Source organism: Lissotriton helveticus, chromosome 2_1, assembly GCF_964261635.1.
Source record: "Lissotriton helveticus chromosome 2_1, aLisHel1.1, whole genome shotgun sequence".
Classification (NCBI taxonomy): Eukaryota; Metazoa; Chordata; class Amphibia; order Caudata; family Salamandridae; genus Lissotriton; species Lissotriton helveticus.
Window position 1 is genome coordinate 118,773,590 of NC_136059.1, and position 22,005 is coordinate 118,795,594.

General features: G+C 49.2%; 1 protein-coding gene across 9 annotated transcripts in view; it reads right to left on the reverse strand.

Moving 5' to 3' along the window:
* The window catches only part of DCTN1 (dynactin subunit 1), a 669,529-nt gene that overhangs the window by 65,942 nt on the left and 581,582 nt on the right, over positions 1–22,005 (reverse strand). For all 9 annotated transcript variants that reach the window (XM_078674588.1, XM_078674584.1, XM_078674585.1 and 6 more), the window contains one exon: positions 18,507–18,696. In XM_078674588.1, the coding sequence (XP_078530714.1) occupies positions 18,507–18,696 (190 nt within the window). The remainder of the gene's footprint in view (positions 1–18,506; positions 18,697–22,005) is intronic.

The following is a 22,005-nucleotide window of genomic DNA, read 5'->3' on the forward strand; positions in this document are numbered from 1 at the left end:
GGGAAAATAGAATAACTAATTTGGAAAGCTGCTCAAGCGTCCTTTTGTAGGAGGTACGATCTTGAATTTTGATTATTCTGTTTAGTAAGGACAGGTTGAATAATGGATGATTCAGAGACAGTAGAGAGAAATGTTGTAGACAAGGTTCAGGACTGTGTCGACAAGGCTGTTTTTGCTTTGGCTTCACAACTGGGATAGATGACTGCATGGGGAAAATTGTAGGAAGACTCTTGGATAAGAATAGTTAAGAACAATTTTGGTCGATGGAAGAGGTAGCAGGCGGCAGTGTGCTGAGTGGAAGTGGCTACAAGGTGGCCCAAAAGCGGAAACATGTTCGTAAAGAGAAAATGAATAAGAATAAAGGGGCCTTTAATCAGAAAGGCAAGAGAAGGGCAACTGTGAAAGAGTTGGAAGGGAAGGCTATAAAGGCCACAAAGGAACACAGATGGATTTTCTATGATCAGTTCTCCAGTATTGGGGGTATCGTGATTTCTTGCTCATCCGATCTGGATGAATCAGAAGAGGAGTCGTCGGAGAGAAAAAGATTTAAAAAGGAGAAAGGACAGAAGGATGAGACAGATCAAGTGAAAGAACCCCTAGGGGTCTCCCCTCAGTGGGTTCCTGCTAAGCATGTAGCACATCCATAGGCATCTTCTCACCTCCTTAGGCGGGAAGTGCCTAAGGAGGCGAGAACCAGACTCTGCTCTTAATACCAAATACCTTTTTAGGTCTTGCGTGGCGTACTGCGCACATGCGCAGTCGAGCTCGCAAGATTTTGTGTCTCTTAGTGAACTTCACTAGGAGGGTTAAGCCCAGCCCCTCTTCTCCATTGGTTGGCCTCCTAAACGGTGGCCAGCCATTGGAGAAGAGGTCCTAGTGACGTTCTTCTTTCTTTCGAAGCTCCGTCCTTCTCAGATTGACTTCCCCGACTTACTGCTGGCGTAAAAGGTTTTTTATCTTCTTTATGGGTCCAGATGTCCCCATAAAGAAGATAAGGAACCTTTTACCCCAGCAGGAAGTCGGGGAAGTCAATCTGAAAAGGATGGGGCTTCGAGACAAAAGGCCGAGTAGATGCGAGCGCTTGTTTTAGAAGCTCTGACTCGTGATCAGAAAGAAGTGAAAATAGTGACTGTTGAATGCACTTGTTAATTTATTACTTTAATGAGCACGGCGCCCACTAGGGGAACCACGCTCATTTTATTTATTATGTTTTGCGCATGGTGGATCATCATCACTCACTGTGTGCAGCTGGTGCCACGCGGGCTCTGTGCGCGTGTTTATTCACGTGCGTGGTTGGTTGGTCTCCGGCCCCATGACTATGGAATTTACAGACCTCTCCCTGGTCCGTGTGTCAGACTCGCTGCCCGCAGCGGTGCCGGGCGCGCGTGTTTGCCGAGCTTCTCCCGGTTCCGCGGAACTTGCCGTGTGCATCCGGTGCAGAGCTTTTTGTTGACAGGCGGGAGGGTGAGGGGGGTCAGGGGGTTGATCGCCGGCCTCATCTCCCCGGTCCCAGTGAACAGATTGACTTTCACAGAAGATGAACCGCTCTGTGCAGCCGAGATCCCGGGAAGTAAGGCAGAGAAAAAAAAAATGAGTGACACAAAGTGTCCACCCTTATTTGGCTGACTTTATGGTCCCCAGCCCGTCCCGCAGACGTAGACAGCAGCCACCAGCTCCACAAAGAAAGGCCGGCCCTGCATCTGCTCCGGGCACCCACCGCGTTTGTCAGAGTCCAAACAAAAAAAGCCACTGCTCGCTCGATGTAGAGGATTCCTTTTATTCAGTATAGCTTGGCCTTTACTCAAAATGTCTTCCAAACGCGGCAAACCTATTCATCAAGGCAAGAGGCTACTGGAATGCCTAAAGCAGACAGGGCAGCATGAAGTGTCTGTTTATTCGAATTTCCGAGGAATAATATGGCAGATAATAAAAATTGTCGAGTATGAACTTTTCATACTGTCTCGTGCAACCTTCTATTCTTTTCTGTGGGGTCTTCTGCTGCCGTTTGTAGTGAGCAGTGGTGGCCCCTCATTACCATACACACGTAAGACACCGACTCAGTGACCCAGCCTCTGTTAAGTCATAAGGGTAGCCGAGTAACTTGGCACTTCGTAGGCCCGGCCCGGCCAGTCTCTGCCTGCGTGGGCTTCGACACCGCCACCTGGCGCTTCTTGCTGGTACCCACCTGCCATCTCCTGGGGATCCCTCACAAGAAGGTGTACATAGCTGCCTAGCTATTGTGCCGAGGTGCAGGCTGGGAAGAGGTGAGATGACGTACTGATGAACACCATCAATATTCGTTCCTTTTCTTGATTTATGTGCTGAAGATAAGCTCTGTGCATAATAATGCTTGTTTTGTATAGTCCACTTCATTTCTAAGCACTGAAAAACAGGTTTTATTGTTAATCAATGTAATCGTAATCTATTGTACACCTTCGGAAAGATGAACGGCTGAGTCGGCCATGCCAGGATTTCATCTTGAGACATAATTTACTAAGCCATAAGATTGTGCATTTCTTAACTGCTTCTTATAAAAAAATAAAAACAAGCCGCTCCTATTTTTATGACATATCATGTACTTTAGACAGTTTTACAGATAAATTCTATAATTTTCAGCTAGTGCGTAAAAGTTGAGTCGATGCGTCCGTGGCATACCTATGAGGAATTTTGTGACAGCTACTTATTTTTTTCCAACTGTATTGCGAATTTCTCTGGTTTTTAATGTTTGCACAGCAAGATAGTTCAATGTAGCTACTACATACTGATGAGACATTAGTAACTCTACTTTAATCATTGGAGAAAGGGTCTGGTTTTAAAGCTGGTATACAGCTCAGTGGTCTGAGGGTTTATTTCTTGGCACTTCGTAGGCTCGGCCCGGCCAGTCTCTGCCTGCGTGGGCTTCGCCAACGCCACCTGGCGCTTCTTGCAGGGACCCCCCTGCCATCTCCTCGGAATCCCTCGCAAGAAGGTGTACATAGCTGCCTAGCTATTGTGCAGAGGTGCAGGCTGGGAAGAGGTGAGATGACGTACTGATGAACACCAACAATATTCGTTCGTTTTCTTGATTTATGTGCTGAAGATAAGCTCTGTGCATAATAATGCTTGTTTTGTATAGCGCACTTCATTTCTAAGCACTGAAGAACAGGTTTTATTGTTAATCAATGTAATCCCGAGCTCTCCTCAGCGTGGACGCGGCTCCTGAAGTAGCTGTGAAGGTGAGATCTGTCACTGCTTCTAGTGTTGGTTTGGCTCATGACTTTTGACCACCACATTAAATCGGAAATATCAAGAGCGTACAGCCCAGGGGATGGTGTTTGCGAAGCATACAATAGTAGCTCATTAGTAAGGAGGCTTTTTTCTGTAATTGAGATCTAGGGTTGCCACTTTTCTCCTAGAAAAAGTACCAACTGCTTCTATTTTGCGATTCGAGAAGAAGCATTAAGCCTGGATTTGAATTAGGGGTGTAGATACAAGAGGCGGAGCCGGAGCAAAACACCCGTGCCCAGATGTGTGAGGGGGCTCAGTCACAACAACCTCTTGAGCCCGGAGAGGCCACCTTCTAGCATAGACATTGGAAGTAGGCACTGCTTAACTTGTGCCGATGGGGCACCAACACCTGCTTACGAGAAGTAGAAGTAGACGGAAAAAGGTCAACAAGGGAGAAAGCAGGAGCCAGTAAGAGTGAGTAAAGAGGTAGGGAGTGTCTGGCATTGGATTTAAGAGGCATGAGGCTGATTTAGGATTACGCAGCCTTGATATTGGGCGTGGGGACATTTAATAGCACCGGTTCCTTGCTTCCGAGCAGAACCTAGTTGCTGTTTTCATTTTGGTAACAGGGACACTTTAATCTGCACTTTGCTTAAATATTCTTCAGTGCAAGCGGATTTCAACTGGAAGGTGAAGTTGGAAAAGCATCTGTGTGCCAAATGTAAGATGAGCGGTTTACAAATCTGACAAGTTAACGGCATCCTTTGTCCAGGTAACCTGAAAATCATACATAGAGGCGGAGAAGCCAGAGAATTCGCGGAAAGAGGCGTGTCAGAGCAGAGTTAGTTTGACTTAGCTCAGAGAGCTAAGCATGAGCCGGCCCAACATACAGTCCGTGTGTGTGTATGTGGCTCTGTGTGTGTGTGTGTGTGTGTGTGTGTGTGTGTGTGTGTGTGTGTGTGTGTGTGTGTGTGTGTGTGTGTGTGTGTGTGTGTGTGTGTGTGTGCGCGCGTGTGGCTCTGTGCGCGCGTGTGGCTCTGTGCGCGCGTGTGGCTCTGTGCGCGCGTGTGGCTCTGTGCGCGCGTGTGGCTCTGTGCGCGCGTGTGGCTCTGTGCGCGCGTGTGGCTCTGTGCGCGTGTGTGGCTCTGTGCGCGTGTGTGGCTCTGTGCGCGTGTGTGGCTCTGTGCGCGTGTGTGGCTCTGTGCGCGTGTGTGGCTCTGTGCGCGTGTGCGGCTCTGTGCGCGTGTGCGGCTCTGTGCGCGTGTGCGGCTCTGTGCGCGTGTGCGGCTCTGTGCGCGTGTGTGGCTCTGTGCGCGTGTGTGGCTCTGTGCGCGTGTGTGGCTCTGTGCGCGTGTGTGGCTCTGTGCGCGTGTGTGGCTCTGTGCGCGTGTGTGGCTCTGTGCGCGTGTGTGGCTCTGTGCGCGTGTGTGGCTCTGTGCGTGTGTGTGGCTCTGTGTGTGTGTATGTGGCTCTGTGTGTGTGTATGTGGCTCTGTGTGTGTGTATGTGGCTCTGTGTGTGTGTGGCTCTGTGTGTGTGTATGTGGCTCTGTGTGTGTGTATGTGGCTCTGTGTGTGTGTATGTGGCTCTGTGTGTGTGTATGTGGCTCTGTGTGTGTGTATGTGGCTCTGTGTGTGTGTATGTGGCTCTGTGTGTGTGTATGTGGCTCTGTGTGTGTGTATGTGGCTCTGTGTGTGTGTGTGGCTCTGTGTGTGTGTGTGGCTCTGTGTGTGTGTGTGGCTCTGTGTGTGTGTGTGGCTCTGTGTGTGTGTGGCTCTGTGTGTGTGTGTGGCTCTGTGTGTGTGTGTGGCTCTGTGTGTGTGTGTGGCTCTGTGTGGCTGTGTGTGTGGCTCGGTGTGTGTGTGTATAGCTGTGCGTGTGTGTATAGCTGTGCGTGTGTGTATAGCTGTGCGTGTGTGTATAGCTGTGCGTGTGTGTATAGCTGTGCGTGTGTGTGGCTCTGTGTGAGTGTGTGGCTCTGTGTGAGTGTGTGGCTCTGTGTGAGTGTGTGGCTCTGTGACTGTGTCTCTGTGTGTGTGTGTCTCTGTGTGTGTGTGTGTCTCTGTGTGTGTGTGTGTGTGTGTGTGTGTGTGGGTGCAAATGCAATAGGTCTCGCATTTGCAAGAGATTAAGCTATTGGCATTGTAAATGACAATGCCATTTATTTATCTGTTTTCAAAACCAACACATAAATAACATTTGTGTCATTTACAATGCCAATAGCTCTAACTTTTGCTTAGGCGAGACCGTTGCATTGTCAATGCTTGTTTTAGTTAACAAGGCGGCTTATACCCCAGAGATGGATGCCAAAATGATAGCCTTTTTAAGTTTGGAAGTTACCCCAGTCGTGGTCTAGATAAAGGCTTAAAGGGGTGCCAAGATCGACTGCTCGATGTCTTTGGACCATTGACAAAAGGATTTTGACTTATGCGAGGAGGCATACCTGCACAAAACAGCTGTAGATGTTCTAGAGTTGAGACAATGGGTCCCGAGAGCAGTGTGCCTCGAAGGTAATTCGAATGCAGCTATGTTTGCAGAGCGACGGAAAAGTCTGCTGATGAAAATAGACCCTAAATTGGCCGAGCTGGCATGCAAAGAATCGGGCCAAGAGGCCAATGGTCTCGTTTTTGGAGAGGAATTTGTTAAAGAGATGGTCCATTCAAAAGGTCGAGAAGTAAAATAGAAAGGTTTTCAGAGGGGCTGGGAGAATGCAGGGTCGATTCCTGGACGTGGATTGGAGCTCATGAGAAGCTAGGAAGAAAGGGCAGATTTCTCTTTGGAATAATTCCACTGTACTATGTTAAAAAATATTTACCATATAGAACATTCAAACTCTATTCACCATGAACATTCATCCAGAAACCTATAGCATCACCAATCACAAAGAAAAAAGGAAACATCCAGGACCCTGTTAGTCAGTTGTATGATACAATACTCAAAGACGGCTAATATTAAAAAAGGACAAGTATGTTTTATTAAAATTAGATATGACTAAAACTTTTTTTTTTTTTTAAATATCTTGTGGTCAATTCCACGGTGTGCACAATACATGACCATACAATTTTCCAGACAATAAAAAAGCAAAATGTGTAAAATAGAGAGACAACAAACAACAGTGCATACTCATACAAGCATCCTAAATTAGTTACTCCACATGGAATTCATAATACTATTTCATAGGTGTCCATAAATCATATCCTCTATTGGACAACCAATATGATCCTTGCATGTAACCCAATGTGAGGTTATGGTGTGTCGACGCGTTTCAGTGGCACTTTTATAATTTCAAGCCACCTTCTTCAGATCAAAAAACATAAAGCTATGAAATAGTATTATGAATTCCATGTGGAGTAACTAATTTAGGGTCAACTGCAACTGATGGCTTGGTTAATTTCAGTAGAGCATGGCAGGTGTCAGGATAATCGTTGGAGGCTTCAAAACTCATTAAAGAGTCCTGGACACCAGGAACCTCAAAGGCATAAAGTTTGGCTAGGAAAAGATGGGTTTGTTGGTGTGTTTCATGGAGTCTGGATCCAATATCGGCACCTGCTGTAGTGGTGGTAAACTTTTTAACAGAGGTTTTCTTGCTTCGAAGGTCCTACAGCTCAGTAAATATTTGTGGGTTAGCATAGCAATTTCAGCTAGTCATGAATTGGAAGATAGTATTCCAACAGGACAACTGGAGGTAGTGAAGAGACTATAAAGGAGTATAAGATTAAGGGTCCCATCTGGAGCTAAATATTAGTCTTCGTTGATATCGATGGTGTACTGTAGAAATTAATAAGCGCTCCCTGAAAAATGGTCGAGCCCACCCTGACTTCTAGGCGTCAGGGTGTCCCGATGATGAAGCATGACACCACTAGGGTGTGTGAGGGAATAAAATAATTAAAAGAATTGCTTCCTTCCTGTTGGACCTGCGATGGGCAAGCCCAGCACAAAGGGGGGTAGCTTGGCTCAAGTGACAAGGCAAGTGAAGGCTTTAGTGTTAAGCCGGCTCAGACCCAATAATAACTCCCTGCGCAGTCACACCAAAAAGAAGGACACCACACCACTGCTGTAGAAAAATACGATTCCTTTATGTAAAAGTTCTCTGTTGTAAATAGGGTTCAGTTGGGAAAGCACATTCGCATTTCTTTAGTCACAAACCTCTGGGATTCAGTTGCTGACAAATACTGTAAATAGATCTTCAGGAATAAATAGCAAGATAAATAGAATAAATATCAGGAATAAATATCACAAATAAATATCACTTTTATATAGCAGAATAAATACTGGTTCATTTAACTAAATAACCACATGTTCATTCTGGTATCGCTGCCACCAATTAAATGCTTTAGGAAGATTACACTTGCAATACGTTTCAGCTTGGAAAGATAACTCTTACACTTCACGTTGGTTTCAAGGATAACGAGTACGGGCTTCCCTAGGCACAAAATAAGCTTTAGACTCTTTAGGGTTCACTCAGGGAGTAATGCGCGTGTATCTAGAAGGCAAGGAAACACAGTGAATACAGCATTTGCACTCCGCTGCCACCGGGATGAGATCTCTGCTTGCCGGTGGAGTCTATGCACGCCTACAGGCTTTGACACCGCTAGCACACAGGCGGCACCAGTTCAAAGTCTTTAGACTGACGAACGGGCTGCCGGAGGGGTCACACAACCTTCGCGCTCAGTCAAATGAATGCCGGTTCACAGTTCCTTCACAACGCTGCACCCCACCTGCCTGAAGAAACGGGCCCACCTCGCATCGGCTGCAATCGGAAAGCGATTCAGTCAGGGCACAGCACTTCTCATGCCAGCGACAGGGTTTTCAGGGGCTCCACGTTCCTCCCTCCGACTTCCACATACGGGGTGGTTCCCGCCTACAGCTACAGCTTCCGGCTCACTGGGGAAGGGGCAGAGTCGCTAGTCTCGCCCAATGAAGGCCGGCCTTTCCCCGCCCCGGCGCACCACCTCACCTTCAGTCCGCACAGGAAGCGCTCTACGGCGGTGGGGCTCGGAGACGTCCGAGCTCCCCCCTGGAGGCGCCTGTCGCGAAGGGGGCACTTCTGAAGATCGCGGTCGCGGCGAACTTGCTCTCGCCTCGCGACACGCAATATCAGTCACGATATCACCACCGAGAGGGGGCGGGGAGGCACTACAAGTATGGCCACAGTCTTTGGGGCAGAGGCACTTGCTGGGCAGGCGCTGCAGGCGCAAGGTCACCACTCACGCAGCTGACTGGAACGCCAGTCGGAAACAACGCCAGCAACCTTTGCTACTCTACTGCCTACGCTACCAGCCACCTCAGGGGGTCAACAGGGCAGGTTTCAATCTGGTGTCAAGTCTGGAATCTCCTTCTTTTCTTCTTTCTAAAATGGCCGCCAGGGACTGGGCCTTTTATAGCCAGTGCCCTGGGGTGCTGGCACGAGCCAGAAAGTTCTAGAACCTTCTCTGGCTGTGACAATGCCTTGGCACTTTTGAGGTATATCTAGGTCACTAGCAGCCACCGTACTGTGGCTCTAGAGCAGCCATTTTGTGTATCTGAGGAAAACAAAGGGATTCCTATCAGGAATGTGCGTCAAACAAAGGGCGCCAAAACTTCAAAAGGCCAGAGTTCAGGGAGGCTCCAATGGGAGTCACTCACATGAGGGAAAAGGGTGTCCACCATTTTAGGGCCACTCATACAGGTTGACAACCCCAGTTTGTAATGCCACAGGTTCCGCCAGGCACCTTGTGAGCAACTGGGCGTCAAGGAACATCTAGCCCCATGAAACAGCACATAAAAAGTCCTGGCAGACAAAGAAAAACGACAAATTTTGGGAGGTACGGGGGAACAAAAGAAATCATAGTGGTGAGGGGAATCTCAGAAGCAGACGGGTCTAACACGCGTCCCCCCCAGCTAAAAGTGGGGAGAGCTACCCAACCGCTTGGGAGTTCTCAACACTAAGGCGGAAATACCTGGAGAGACCGTCTGCATTGGCGTGGTCAACTCCGGGCTGGTGTTTCACCCGAAAGTCCATTCCCTGTAGGAAGATAGACCACCTCAACAGTTTGGGGTTTTCCCCTCCATTTGCATGAGCCAACGAAGGGGTCGGTGGTCTGTCTGTGTGAACCAAACAAGTATGGTCGCAGCTTCTTCAGTGCCCAGACCACCGCAAAGGCTTCCCGCTCGATGGTACTCCACCTCTGTTCCCGGGGAAGCAGTCTCCGTGACAGAAAGACCACGGGTTGATCCAGACCCTCTTCATTGAGTTGCGATAGCACCGCCCCAATGCCAATGTCGGATGCAACTGTCTGGACAATGAATTCCTTCGTGAAATCTGGAGTCTTCAGGACTGGAGCTTTACACAATGCTTGTTTCATTGTGTCGAAGGCTCGCTGACAAGCCTCCGTCCAGATGACTCTCCTGGGTTGCTTCTTGGCCGTGAGTTCTGTAAGGGGTGCCACGATAGTGCCATACCCCTTCACGAACCGTCTGTAGTAACCTGTGAGGCCCAGGAAGGCTCGGACCTCAGTCTGGGTCTTGGGGGGGTTCCAGGCCATGATTGCCTCAATCTTCGCCTGAAGGGGCTGCACCGTTCCCCTGCCCACCAAGTGGCCTAAGTACACTACCGACCCCTGTCCAATCTGACATTTGCTGGCCTTGATCGTCAAGCCAGCCCGTTCCAGGGCCTGGAGAACGGCTTGCAAGTGCTGCAAGTGATCCTCCCAACTGCTACTGAAGACAGCTATGTCATCCAAGTAAGCAGCAGAGAATGACTCCATCCCAGTGAGGATCGTGTTCACCAGCCGCTGAAAAGTGGCAGGAGCGTTCTTGAGCCCGAAGGGCATGACGCAGAACTGGTAGTGTCCATCAGGCGTGGAGAAGGCTGACCTTTCCTTGGCTCCATCAGTCATGGGAATCTGCCAGTACCCTGCAGTGAGGTCAATGGTACTGAGATATTGGGCAGCTCCCAACCGGTCAATCAGTTCATCCGCCCGAGGGATCGGATGAGCATCCGTCTTGGTTACCGAATTTAGTCCTCGGTAGTCCACACAGAATCGCAATTCTGGTGTGGCGCCAGGTGGGGCAGCTTTGGGAACCAAAACCACCGGGCTAGACCAAGGGCTACTTGAAGGTTGGATGACTCCTAGCTCCAGCATCTTAGCTACTTCGCTTCGGATGCTGGCCTTCACCTTGTCAGACAGCCGGTAAGACTTTGACTTCACAGGTGGGCTGTCCCCTGTGTCCACGTCATGGGTACACAGGTGGGTCTTACCCGGGACAAGGGAGAACAGAGGAGCGAATGACCCCAAGACCTGGCGACATTCCTCCTGCTGCTCCGGAGTCAGGGATGGCGAGAGTTTCACTCCCTCCACTGACCCATCCTTTTCTTGAGACGCGAAGAGGTCGGGGAGAGGCTCAGTGTCCTCTTCCTCTGATCCGTCAGTCACCATAACCAGCATGACTTCGGGCCTCTCGTAGTGGGGCTTGAGGCGATTGGCATGTAATACCCGATGCGGATGCCGAGGGGTCTTTACGTCCACCAGATAGGTAGTCTTGCCCATCTTCTCCAACACCTCATAGGGGCCTGTCCAACGGTCCTGGAGGGCACTCAGCTCTCCAGGCTCCATCACCCACACCTTCTGGCCAGGCTCCAACTCCACTGGGTGAGCATTGTGGTCATACCACACTTTCATGACTGCCTGACTGGCTTCCAAGTTGTCAGAAGCTTGCTTCCACAACTTAGCCATTTGGCTCCGGAAGGCCAGCATGTAGCTCACCACATCCGGGGGAACTTTCCGGGGAGACTTTTCCCAGGAGTCCCTCACCAGGCTGAGAGGTCCGCGTACAGGGTGCCCGTACAAAAGCTCGAAGGGGCTGAAGCCCACTCCCTTCTGTGGCACTTACCTGTAGGAAAAGAGTAAACAGGGTAGGAGGACGTCCCATTTCCTCCGCAGGCTTTCGGGTCGACTTCTGATCATACCCTTCAAGGTTTGGTTGAACCTTTCCACGAGACCATTGGTCTGTGGGTGATAAGGAGTGGTGAACCGGTAGGTCACTCCACACTCCTTCCACATTGCCCGCATATATGCTGACATGAAGTTGGTCCCCCTGTCAGACACAACTTCTTTGGGGAATTCCACTCGGGTAAAGATCCCCATCAGGGCCTTTGCTACTACTGGTGCAGTAATGGTTCTCAGAGGAACTGCCTCTGGATACCTTGTGGCGTGATCCACCAGTACCAGGATAAACCTGTGACCGGATGATGTCGGTGGATCTAGGGGCCCAGCAAAGTCGATGCCCACCCTTTCAAAGGGGGTGCCAACAACGGGAAGTGGTTCCAGGGGAGCCTTCAGCTTCATCCCTGTTTTCCCACTGGCTTGGCATGACACGCACGACCGACAGTATGTGTCGGACGCCACCCTCATTCGAGGCCAATAAAAGTGGGGGACAAGCCGGGCAAAGGTCTTGTCCTGACCCAAGTGTCCTGCCAAGGGAATCTCGTGAGCCAACTCTAATAGGAAGGCTCGGTAACACTGTGGGACTACCAGGGCCCGTGACAACCCGTGCACTGGCGCCCTGGGCTCACTGTAGAGGAGACCATCCTCCCAGTAAACACGATAGTTCCCAGACTCGTTACCTGCTGCCTGGGCTTCAGCCTGTTGCCTCAGACCCTCGAGGGTGGGACATTCCCTCTGTCCCTTGCTCAGTTCCTCCCTGGATGGTCCTCCCTCCACTCGCCACTCAGCGGGGACAGGCAAATCCTCCAACGGAACCATGTCCTCCTCCGCGGACTCCGGGTCCACCTCCGCAGGTGTCCTATCCGTCTCACGGGGCACGGACATCGAGGCAGGCTCTTCCTGTCCTCGAGATGCTCCCTCATCAGCAGCTGGGTGGGCCATTGTTCCAGGCTCCAACCCACGCGACTTCTCCTCCCGAGCAGCCGCAGACCTGGTACTCACACAGGCCCAATCAGGTGTACCCAGCATCTCAGAATGAGTCCGGTATTCCACCTCCTTCCAAGCATTGTGCTCCATATCATTACCCAGCAGACAATCGACTGGCACGGCGGGGCTTACGGTAACTCGAAGTGAACCTGCAACCCCTCCCCACTCAAAGGGAACCTCGGCCACAGGACAGTGGCCCATTCTGCCGTCAGCCATTGCGGCTGGATGAAGTACGCCTGGAATCACCTGCTCTGAGGACACCAGATGACTCCTTACCATAGTCATACTGGCTCCTGTATCTCTCAGAACTTCCCCTCTATGGCCATTGATGGTGACCCATTGCCCATACTTGGTAGTATTTGAGGGCACCTGGATCTTTGGAACCATCTCCCGATCACCCAGGGACACTAAGGTGACACCCAACCACTCCCTTCCTTTAACTAAGGGCATCTCCTCCCCGAGCACTACACTAGCGACTCCCAGGGCCTTTCCTCCAGTGGGAGGGGTGGTCTCTTTGGGCATTTCACATCTCCCTTATAATGTCCAACACCACCGCACTCAAAGCAATGGATAACCCTTGGCTGCTGACTCTGGCCAGGATTAGGGTTCTTCTGCGGGTTAGCCTTAGAATTAGAAAAGAAACTTTTCCCCTTAAAGTTATTTTGGGGGCCTTTGGAGAACTCCTGTTTCTTGTTATCTCCCCCCTCTTTCTTCTGGGGAGCGCCCTGTCCGGACTTCTAAGAATCTCCTCCCGTCCCCTTCGTGGACACTCGGGTACTTGCCCAAATGTCCACCTCCTCAGCAAGCTTACGGGGGCAAGTAAGTTTGCTGTCTACCAGGTGTTGCCTCAGCTCGGGAAGACATTTCTCGAGTAGATGTTCCTTGAGTATTAGGTCGTACAACCCTCGATAGTCCTCCACCTCGCTACCTTGGACCCACCCATCCAGGGCTTTCTTGGCATAATCCAGGAAGTCAACCCAATTCTGTGAGCTCAGTTTGTGGCTGCCCCTAAACCTTTGCCGGTATTTCTCTGGGGTCAACCCAAACTTCCTGATGAGCGCCACCTTCATGGCGGGGTAATCTGCCTGCTCCTCCCGGTCTAGGGCCAATAGGGCATCCCTACCTGTCGGAGGCATGTACCGGTACATTCCACCACCCCAATGCTTCTCATGGATCCCATGGGCTCTTAAGGAGACCTCATAGGCTGCCAGCCACTTGGCTATGTCGTCTCCAGCGGTATAACTGGCGACCACGTCCTTTGGTAAATGGGGCCTGGGCTCCCTGGCAAATTCCTTTGACTCGACACCCTCCGGAATGATGTTATGGGCCTTGAGGTCGAGTTCTCGTAGCTTGAACTCGTGTTCCATCCTCCTCCCTTCCATCTCCAGCTTGGCCAACTCCCACCTTAACTGTCTTTCCTCTCTCCTGTCGGCTAACTCGGTCTCTGACAACCCTCTCGATGACATGCTGCTGCCCTCCCGTGAGGCTACCTTGGGGCTGATTGACATTTCACCCACCCCCGGGGGACATTCCGCAGTCCCCTCAATGACAGTACCTCTATCTGACTCCTCCTCCTCCACCGTTCCCTCCGTGTGCGCTTCCACCCAGGCTCGCAGACTAGTACGGAGCTCCTCTCTTTTGGCCCCTCGCCTAACGAACACTCCCCTTTCCTGACAGAAATCCTTGAGCTGTGCCACAGTATAGGTCTCCAGCTCTGACATTTCGAATTCCATCTTGTCAGTGAAAAGTGTGGACAACCACCCCGAAGTAGGTTACAAGGATAGGAAACTCTGAGGGTCACCTCCACCCACCTCCAGAAAAGAATTTAGAAAAAGCAAAATGTTGGATTAGAGGGCCGCTGAGAGAAAACTCCAGGTGTGTACCTGTGGTGCACACTGAATTATTATGGGGTACAATACAAGCACGGCTCGTAATCCCACCCGCTGAGCACCAATTTTATGTTGGACCTGCGATGGGCAAGCCCAGTACAAAGGGGGGTAGTTTGGCTCAAGTGACAAGGCAAGTGAAGGCTTTAGTGTTAAGCCGGCTCTGACCCAATAATAACTCCCTGCGCAGTCACACCAAAAAGAAGGACACCACACCACTGCTGTAGAAAAATACGATTCCTTTATGTAAAAGTTCTCTGTTGTAAATAGGGTTCAGTTGGGAAAGCACATTCGCATTTCTTTAGTCACAAACCTCTGGGATTCAGTTGCTGACATAAATACTGTAAATAGATCTTCAGGAATAAATAGCAAGATAAATAGAATAAATATCAGGAATAAATATCACAAATAAATATTACTTTTATATAGCAGAATAAATACTGGTTCATTTAACTAAATAACCACATGTTCATTCTGGTATCGCTGCCACCAATTAAATGCTTTAGGAAGATTACACTTGCAATACGTTTCAGCTTGGAAAGATAACTCTTACACTTCACGTTGGTTTCAAGGATAACGAGTACGGGCTTCCCTAGGCACAAAATAAGCTTTAGACTCTTTAGGGTTCACTCAGGGAGTAATGTGCGTGTATCTAGAAGGCAAGGAAACACAGTGAATACAGCATTTGCACTCCGCTGCCACCGGGATGAGATCTCTGCCTGCCGGTGGAGTCTATGCGCGCCTACAGGCTTTGACACCGCTAGCACACAGGCGGCACCAGTTCAAAGTCTTTAGACTGACGAACGGGCTACCGGAGGGGTCACACAACCTTCGCGCTCAGTCAAATGAATGCCAGTTCACAGTTCCTTCACAACGCTGCACCCCGCCTGAAGAAACGGGCCCACCTCGCATCGGCTGCAATCGGGAAGCGATTCAGTCAGGGCACAGCACTTCTCACGCCAGCGACAGGGTTTTCAGGGGCTCCACGGTCCTCCCTCCGACTTCCTCATACGGGGTGGTTCCCGCCCACAGCTACAGCTTCCAGCTCACTGGGGAAGGGGCAGAGACGCTAGTCTCGCCCAATGAAGGCCGGCCTTTCCACGCCCCGGCGCACCACCTCACCTTCAGTCCGCACAGGAAGCGCTCTACGGAGGTGGGGCTCGGAGACGTCCGAGCTCCCCCCTGGAGGCGCCTGTCGCGAAGGGGGCACTTCTGAAGATCGCGGTCAACTTGCTCTCGCCTCGCGACACGCAATATCAGTCACGATATCACCACCGAGGGGGGGCGGGGAGGCACTACAAGTATGGCCATAGTCTTTGGGGCAATGAGGCACTTGCTGGGCAGGCGCTATAGGGGCAAGGTCACCACTCACGCAGCTGACTGGAACGCCAGTCGGAAACAACGCCAGCAACCTTTGCTACTCTACTGCCTACGCTACCAGCCACCTCAGGGTGTCAACAGGGCAGGTGTCAATCTGGTGTCAAGTCTGGAATCTCCTTCTTCTTTTCTTCTTTCTAAAATGGCCGCCAGGGACTGGGCCTTTTATAGCCAGTTCCCTGGGGTGCTGGCACGAGCCAGAAGGTTCTAGAACCTTCTCTGGCTGTGACAATGCCTTGGCACTTTTGAGGTATATCTAGGTCACTAGCAGCCACCGTACTGTGGCTCTAGAGCAGCCATTTTGTGTATCTGAGGAAAACAAAGGGATTCCTATCAGGAATGTGCGTCAAACAAAGGGCGCCAAAACCTCAAAAGGCCAGAGTTCAGGGAGGCTCCAATGGGAGTCACTCACATGAGGGAAAAGGGTGTCCACCATTTTAGGGCCACTCATACAGGTTGACAACCCCAGTTTGTAATGCCACAGGTTCCGCCAGGCACCTTGTGAGCAACTGGGCGTCAAGGAACATCTAGCCCCATGAAACAGCACATAAAAAGTCCTGGCAGACAAAGAAAAACGACAAATTTTGGGAGGTACGGGGGAACAAAAGAAATCATAGTGGTGAGGGGACTCTCAGAAGCAGACGGGTCTAACACTTCCCCAAGCAGCAGTGGTGTTAATACTTCACGTAGGGCATATCACCTATCCAAAAATACATAGACTGGTCCAGTTAGCCAATTAGTTCCTCAGTGGCTAACTAGGTCATACAGGGAGTACTTTTTGTGACACAGTATATAACCACAGGAGGGTGTACTCCCTCCAGAGTTCCTCTCGCCCCCCACCAAGCAAAGGATTCATTCCTCGCATGGTTTTGTGCTTCATGTACTGCAGAAACTGGCATCATGGTCTGAAAACGAGTTCCTAGATTCATTTAGGAGGGTCTCGGATGTTAAGGCCCCGGAGATCACGAGATGTAGATATCCACCAGAAGACGTATGTTTTAATCTTAAAAAGAGAACGAAGACTATGTCACGCATGTAGGAAGCTGTGTGTGGTAAGATATTTGAGGGAATATGAAAGAAGAACAGAGTCTAAGAGATGTGACAAACTGAAAACTAATAATTTATTTCAAGAAACTGTTCAAAGCAGTGACTACACTCACATTAGCTAGGGTAAGAGAGATAATGAAGGTCAGGAATAGATATCTCCAAGTTTGGGGCAAATTCTACTAGGGATCCTATGGCTTCTAAAGCTTATTTGTTCGAGGAGGCTTGACTGGAATTTTAGCGGCTGCAGATTAGTCATCCGAGTCAATATTAAGAAATATTATTTTAAACCTGTGGAGTGAACTGTGAGGAATATTATGGCAAGGCTTAAACGTGCATAATATTGGCCTCAATGCCTTGCCATTCAATGCCGATTTTCCATAGCTAGGGCGTATAGAAAATCATGATTTTATTTAAGACACGGAGGCTGATATAATCCCGCCCTGTTATTTCCCACCTATAATATTTGTCTTGATTTTTTCGTAGCAGGAGAGTAGTTTAGGAAGTAAATCCAAAGATATTGAGGAGATTATAGGGTTCCTGTTTACACATTTCGTTTGAAGTTGGACATTTAAGGTTGTTCGCAGCAATAGAAGGAAGATGGCTGCCACACAGGGAACTATAAAGTGACTAGAATGTTAGATGATTCTTGTTCTAAGTTCTGTTCATTCCGATGTTGTTGCTGTGAGTTTGCAATTAAAGAGGAATGCACAATGTCAGCCTCCGTGTCTTTAAAAAAATAATGATTTTCTACCCACCCTAGCTGTGGAAAATCTGAATTTTCTCTAACACCTGATCAACATGCAGGTCGGAGAGATGTTCTCCATCGAATGATAGGCTGAGCAGATGCTGCTGGATTTCTAGCTTTAAGCCTGAAATGCGAAGCCACATAAGGCGCCTAACTGCCCTAGTCATAATGCCAGCAGTGTCAAGGTGCAGCAGATGGGGGCAATGGAAATAGTCTTCCCATCACCGATTTCTTCCTCCCTCTTGAATTCTTCAGGGAGATACTTAATTAACTACTGCAACTCATCCCACTGGGCACTGTCCTATCTGGAGAAGAGGCAGACAGAGTTGTCTATCCTCTGGTAGGTAGTGGCCCTTACTGCTACCCTATAACCACCCCGCCACAATACCAGCTCCCATTATCGGGTAGGATAGCATTGACTGTGGCCTGAAAGGAAGCTCATTTGAATGCTATGTGGATGACTAGGGACTATGGTGAGACATTGCTCATAATGTAGAACAGGTCTGTGGGAGAAGGTTTTTACTTTCTCTACCTGACGTGTTACTACCCTGTCCTTGACTGGCTCCTAGAAAAAGTTGGGTGTCAATCTGAGAAAGCTTTTCAACATCAGGAGGAAGTGGAGCTAAATTTTAAGCAATTCCACAAGGAAGGTGTCTTCCTCGTGGATGACATGTTTATCTACTTTGTGGAAAGTTGCTGCCTGTTGGACTGCCGTTACACCTCGTGGAATGCTGTGGTGTTGTCCATGGAAGATGGCTCGATAGGGGAATGGTTCAGGTCTGGAATCCCTAGGAGATCAACATTGTAGTCGTCCCGCAGGACATCTGCTGATGGCAGGTCGAATGGCACCGTGTAGGGGATGGTAGGGTTAAAAGGGAAGCCTTTTTCTCGAGAGTAGTGAGAGGAACTCTCTAGTGAGTGCGAAATCAATGGTGGTTGTGACCTGGGAGGTGGAGGAGGTGGAGAGAGGGTTAGTGGTGGTGGAATTGGGATAATATCCATGTCTTTGTGATGGGCCTAGGAGCCACAGGCTGTCACAAGGGAGGGAGCTTTGCTGAAATCATTTCCAATATAAAGACTATGCAATTCCAAAGATGATTACAATTTATTGTGTGTATTTTGAAGTGAATAATTGAAGTGTCAATAACAAATAAGAAGTGCATTTTCCTTTAACAAAGGAGAACTAAGAGATAACAAACATCAATTTCCAGCTTGATACGGGGACATCATCTCATCAATTATAGTTTTATTTAGATACCAATTTTGAATATTAAGGCAGCACACATTCAGAAAATAAATTGGTAAGTGTGATATTGAGTTTCACTGGACAAACCTGCTTTCTTGTGTGTGATGTCCACAACCTTCGAAGTGACACTCATTTGCTGCAGTGCTTTCAACAGCTGGTTGGTTTTCCGGTACAGTGAACTAGACATCACCTCTTCCCGTTGCCCGTCTTTGAGAACAGGAAGCTTTGGCACATGCAGAGGTGGTAATGCTTCAAGTTCAGCCTTCATCTGAGAGGCCTAAAAAATTATATTTAGGCATTAGGCGAGCAGATGGGTATAAAAAAATGTATTCAATTAGGGAACAAAAATGTAAAAGAAAATCAGATGTTATATACTTTTAATCTTAAGAGTGTCACAGCTCAATTTCCAATTAGGTACCATTCAAAAGATAATGAAAACATCCAGTCACATTAATGTATGCAAGCATGGGTTTTTGTATAACACAAAACCTCACTGATAAATGAATGAATGAATGGTTATTTGTAATGCGCGGACTTAGCCCGAGGGCATCAAGGCGCAGACTAAAACATAAATTATAGCTAAACAGTTACAGATACGGAGAAGACAAACAAAAGAATGAGATTCAGTGATAGGCCTGGGAGAAGAGCCAAGTCTTCAAAAGTTTCCGATACGTGATCAGGGAAGGTTGGTTGGACAGTTCGGGGGGGAGGTTGTTCCACAATTTAGGGGCCAGAGTAGAAAAGGCTCTTCCTCCCCATTTCGCTTTTTTAAATCTTGGGACTGCTAGCAGATTTCTTGAAGATGATCGGAGGGTTCTCTTGGGGGAATAGGGGCTGACCAGGGCCTTTATGCCATTGGAGCCAGAGCCGAACACGGCTCTGTGCGCCAGACATATAATTTTAAAGGAAATCCTGGCATGTACGGGCAGCCAGTGGAGGTCCTTTCTGGCCTGAGTAGCAGATGATAGCTTTGGGAGGTTAAGAACCATCCTGGCAGCTGAGTTTTGGACCATCTGTGAGGCGATTGGAGGGCTTTTTTGTTTATGCCCCCATACAATGCGTTGCAGTAATCAAGCCTGGAAGATACCAGGGCAACGGTTGACTGCTTGCGAGCGTCAGGTGACAAGTATGGGGCAATCTTTTTAAGCATGCGGATGGTATTGCAGCAGGTGGATACCGTTCTATTTACCTGAAGTTCAAAGGAGAGGGCCGAGTCAAAAAGAACACCAAGGTTCCTGGCCGAAGTGGTGGGTTGGGGACAGTCTCCTAGAGAGGAAGGCCACCAGTCCTTGGACCAGATGTCATTAGGGTTTCCTCCAAAGACTAGGACCTCCGTCTTCTCACCATTGAGCTTTAGGTAATTGCGCACCATCCATTTAGAGACCGCTTCCATACAGGTTTGAAATTTGAGAGCGGCCTCAGCGGTCGGTGAGGTAGAGGAGATGATAATTTGGGTAACATCTGCATAAGACAATATTTGATACCCAAAGGATCTTATTACCTCGGCAAGTGGGGTTACGTAGATGTTAAATAGCAGGGGACTCAGGGCAGAGCCCTGAGGAACCCCACATTGCACCTTTTGGAGGGAGGACAGAAAACCACCAAGCTGAACCCTTTGCTGTCTCTCCGAGAGACAAGAAGACAGAAGGTTGAGGGCACTTCCCCCCCCACCCCTATCCCCTTCAACCGGTCAACTAGGATAGGAGGGGATAGGGTATCGAAAGCTGCCGTGAGATCGAGGAGCACCAGCATAGTGGTCCGACCTCTGGTGGCATTGCTTTCTTTGCATGGCAAATTCATTAAAAAGCTGATTTTTCCCCAGGTAATCCTTAATCCTATCAATGCAGAATGTAAGCGCCTCCTATAGATCCAACCATTGTAGCCTCACCTCTTCACAGAGATGCAGAGGACAGAAGGAGGTGGGAAGCTTAACTGCTTTTTCCCTTCACACGCCCTCTGCAAGTGGAAATGTGACATCACTTTCAGAAGAAAGGATGCACAAGTCATCATCATAGAAAGAGTTATTAGACCAATCAAAATTTGCCATAAAAGCCCAATAATTAGCACATACAGCTATGAAATAATTATTTGTGCAATGGATTTTTTTTAAAAACGAAACTAGTTAATTGCAAATTGAATAAGGGCTTTCTTTTGCAATACAATAAAAATAACCTGTAAAAGCAGTTACAAGAAAATTAACAATGGTGATCGTAAATGTACGAGTTACTTACCTTCGATAACGATGTATCTGGTAGAGACTATTCTAGTCGCAGATTCCTTAATGTAGAATTATCCCCAGGCGTGACACTGGCTCCAAATTATTTTTGCCCCAGCATCCATGCGCGCCGGGGGGAAGGCATGACGCGACTCCGCCCAGGCGTCGTCCCCGTACGTGACGTCAGCGAGGTCACATAATTCCAACCCCGGCGCGCCTATGCCCGTTTTCTTCTGAGAACTTTTCCGCGCCACAACACGGAGCCATCAGACAAACTGTGCGAGTATGGGAACAGTGTGCGAAAACACAGAAAATATGGAAAAAGGGGTGGTGATGAACAACACCATAAGTAGCAGTGCCAAACACTGCAGTACCCAAAGACAGGGATGAGAAGAAAGAACAGAGTGCAGCCCTGAGCAGCAACCCTGCCAGTACAGAGACAGCCCCCCTTGTAGACAAGGGACATATGTGAAAATGTCATGACAACATGTAGCAGGACTACAACACCAATCAATAACAAGGAAGGGGAACCAGCAGAAGGCAAACAAGGAACGACAAAACACCAAGACAGCCCCATCATAGATTGTGTTGACCACCCCTAAGGAACAAAGGGCAGAGGCACAGCCAAAAGACCCCAACCCAAGGATAGCAGAGGGACCAGGACCCTTAGTAATAAAGGGGAGGGGCGAGAGAAAAGCTGCCCCCCATTCCCCTGCCTGGAGCAACCAAAGCAGAAGGGCACAGAGTACCTATAAACCCACCCTCCAATGTGCCAACAGAGGAGGAAAGGAACAAGAAACAGGAGGAACATCCGGTTAGAAAGAGGGAAAGAATGCACTCACAGTAGACATAGCCACCCACAGGGAGGCGAGTGCAGAAGACCAAGCCAAAGGTCCTCACAGGACGGGGAGGACGGGCGGGCCGTGAAGGAATCTGCGGCTAGAATCTTCTCTACCAGATACATCATTACCGAAGGTAAGTAACTCGTACATCTGATAGAGACTACTAGCCGCAGATTCCTTAACGTAGAATAGATACCCTAGCCATACCCACGGGGAAGGAGGGTCTGCGAGAGGACCCCACAGCCTGGACATAACAGAGGGTCCCACAGCGAGGAGCCCTGTACCCCCAGGCAAGGGGAACCCCTACAAACAGAAGACCACCGACCCCAAAGGGGACGCAGGAAGAATAAAAGAAGAGGAAGCCCATTCACACTCCGCAGAAGAAAATAAGTGCCAGGCAAGAGGCGGCCAAAGCATCCCACGCCTATACAAGGCAACAGAACCTCCACCAAAGGCCAATGCAAGGAAGTGACTTTAAATGCCTATTTACATTCAGTCCACAATAAAGAAATACTGACCCTGTCCCTAG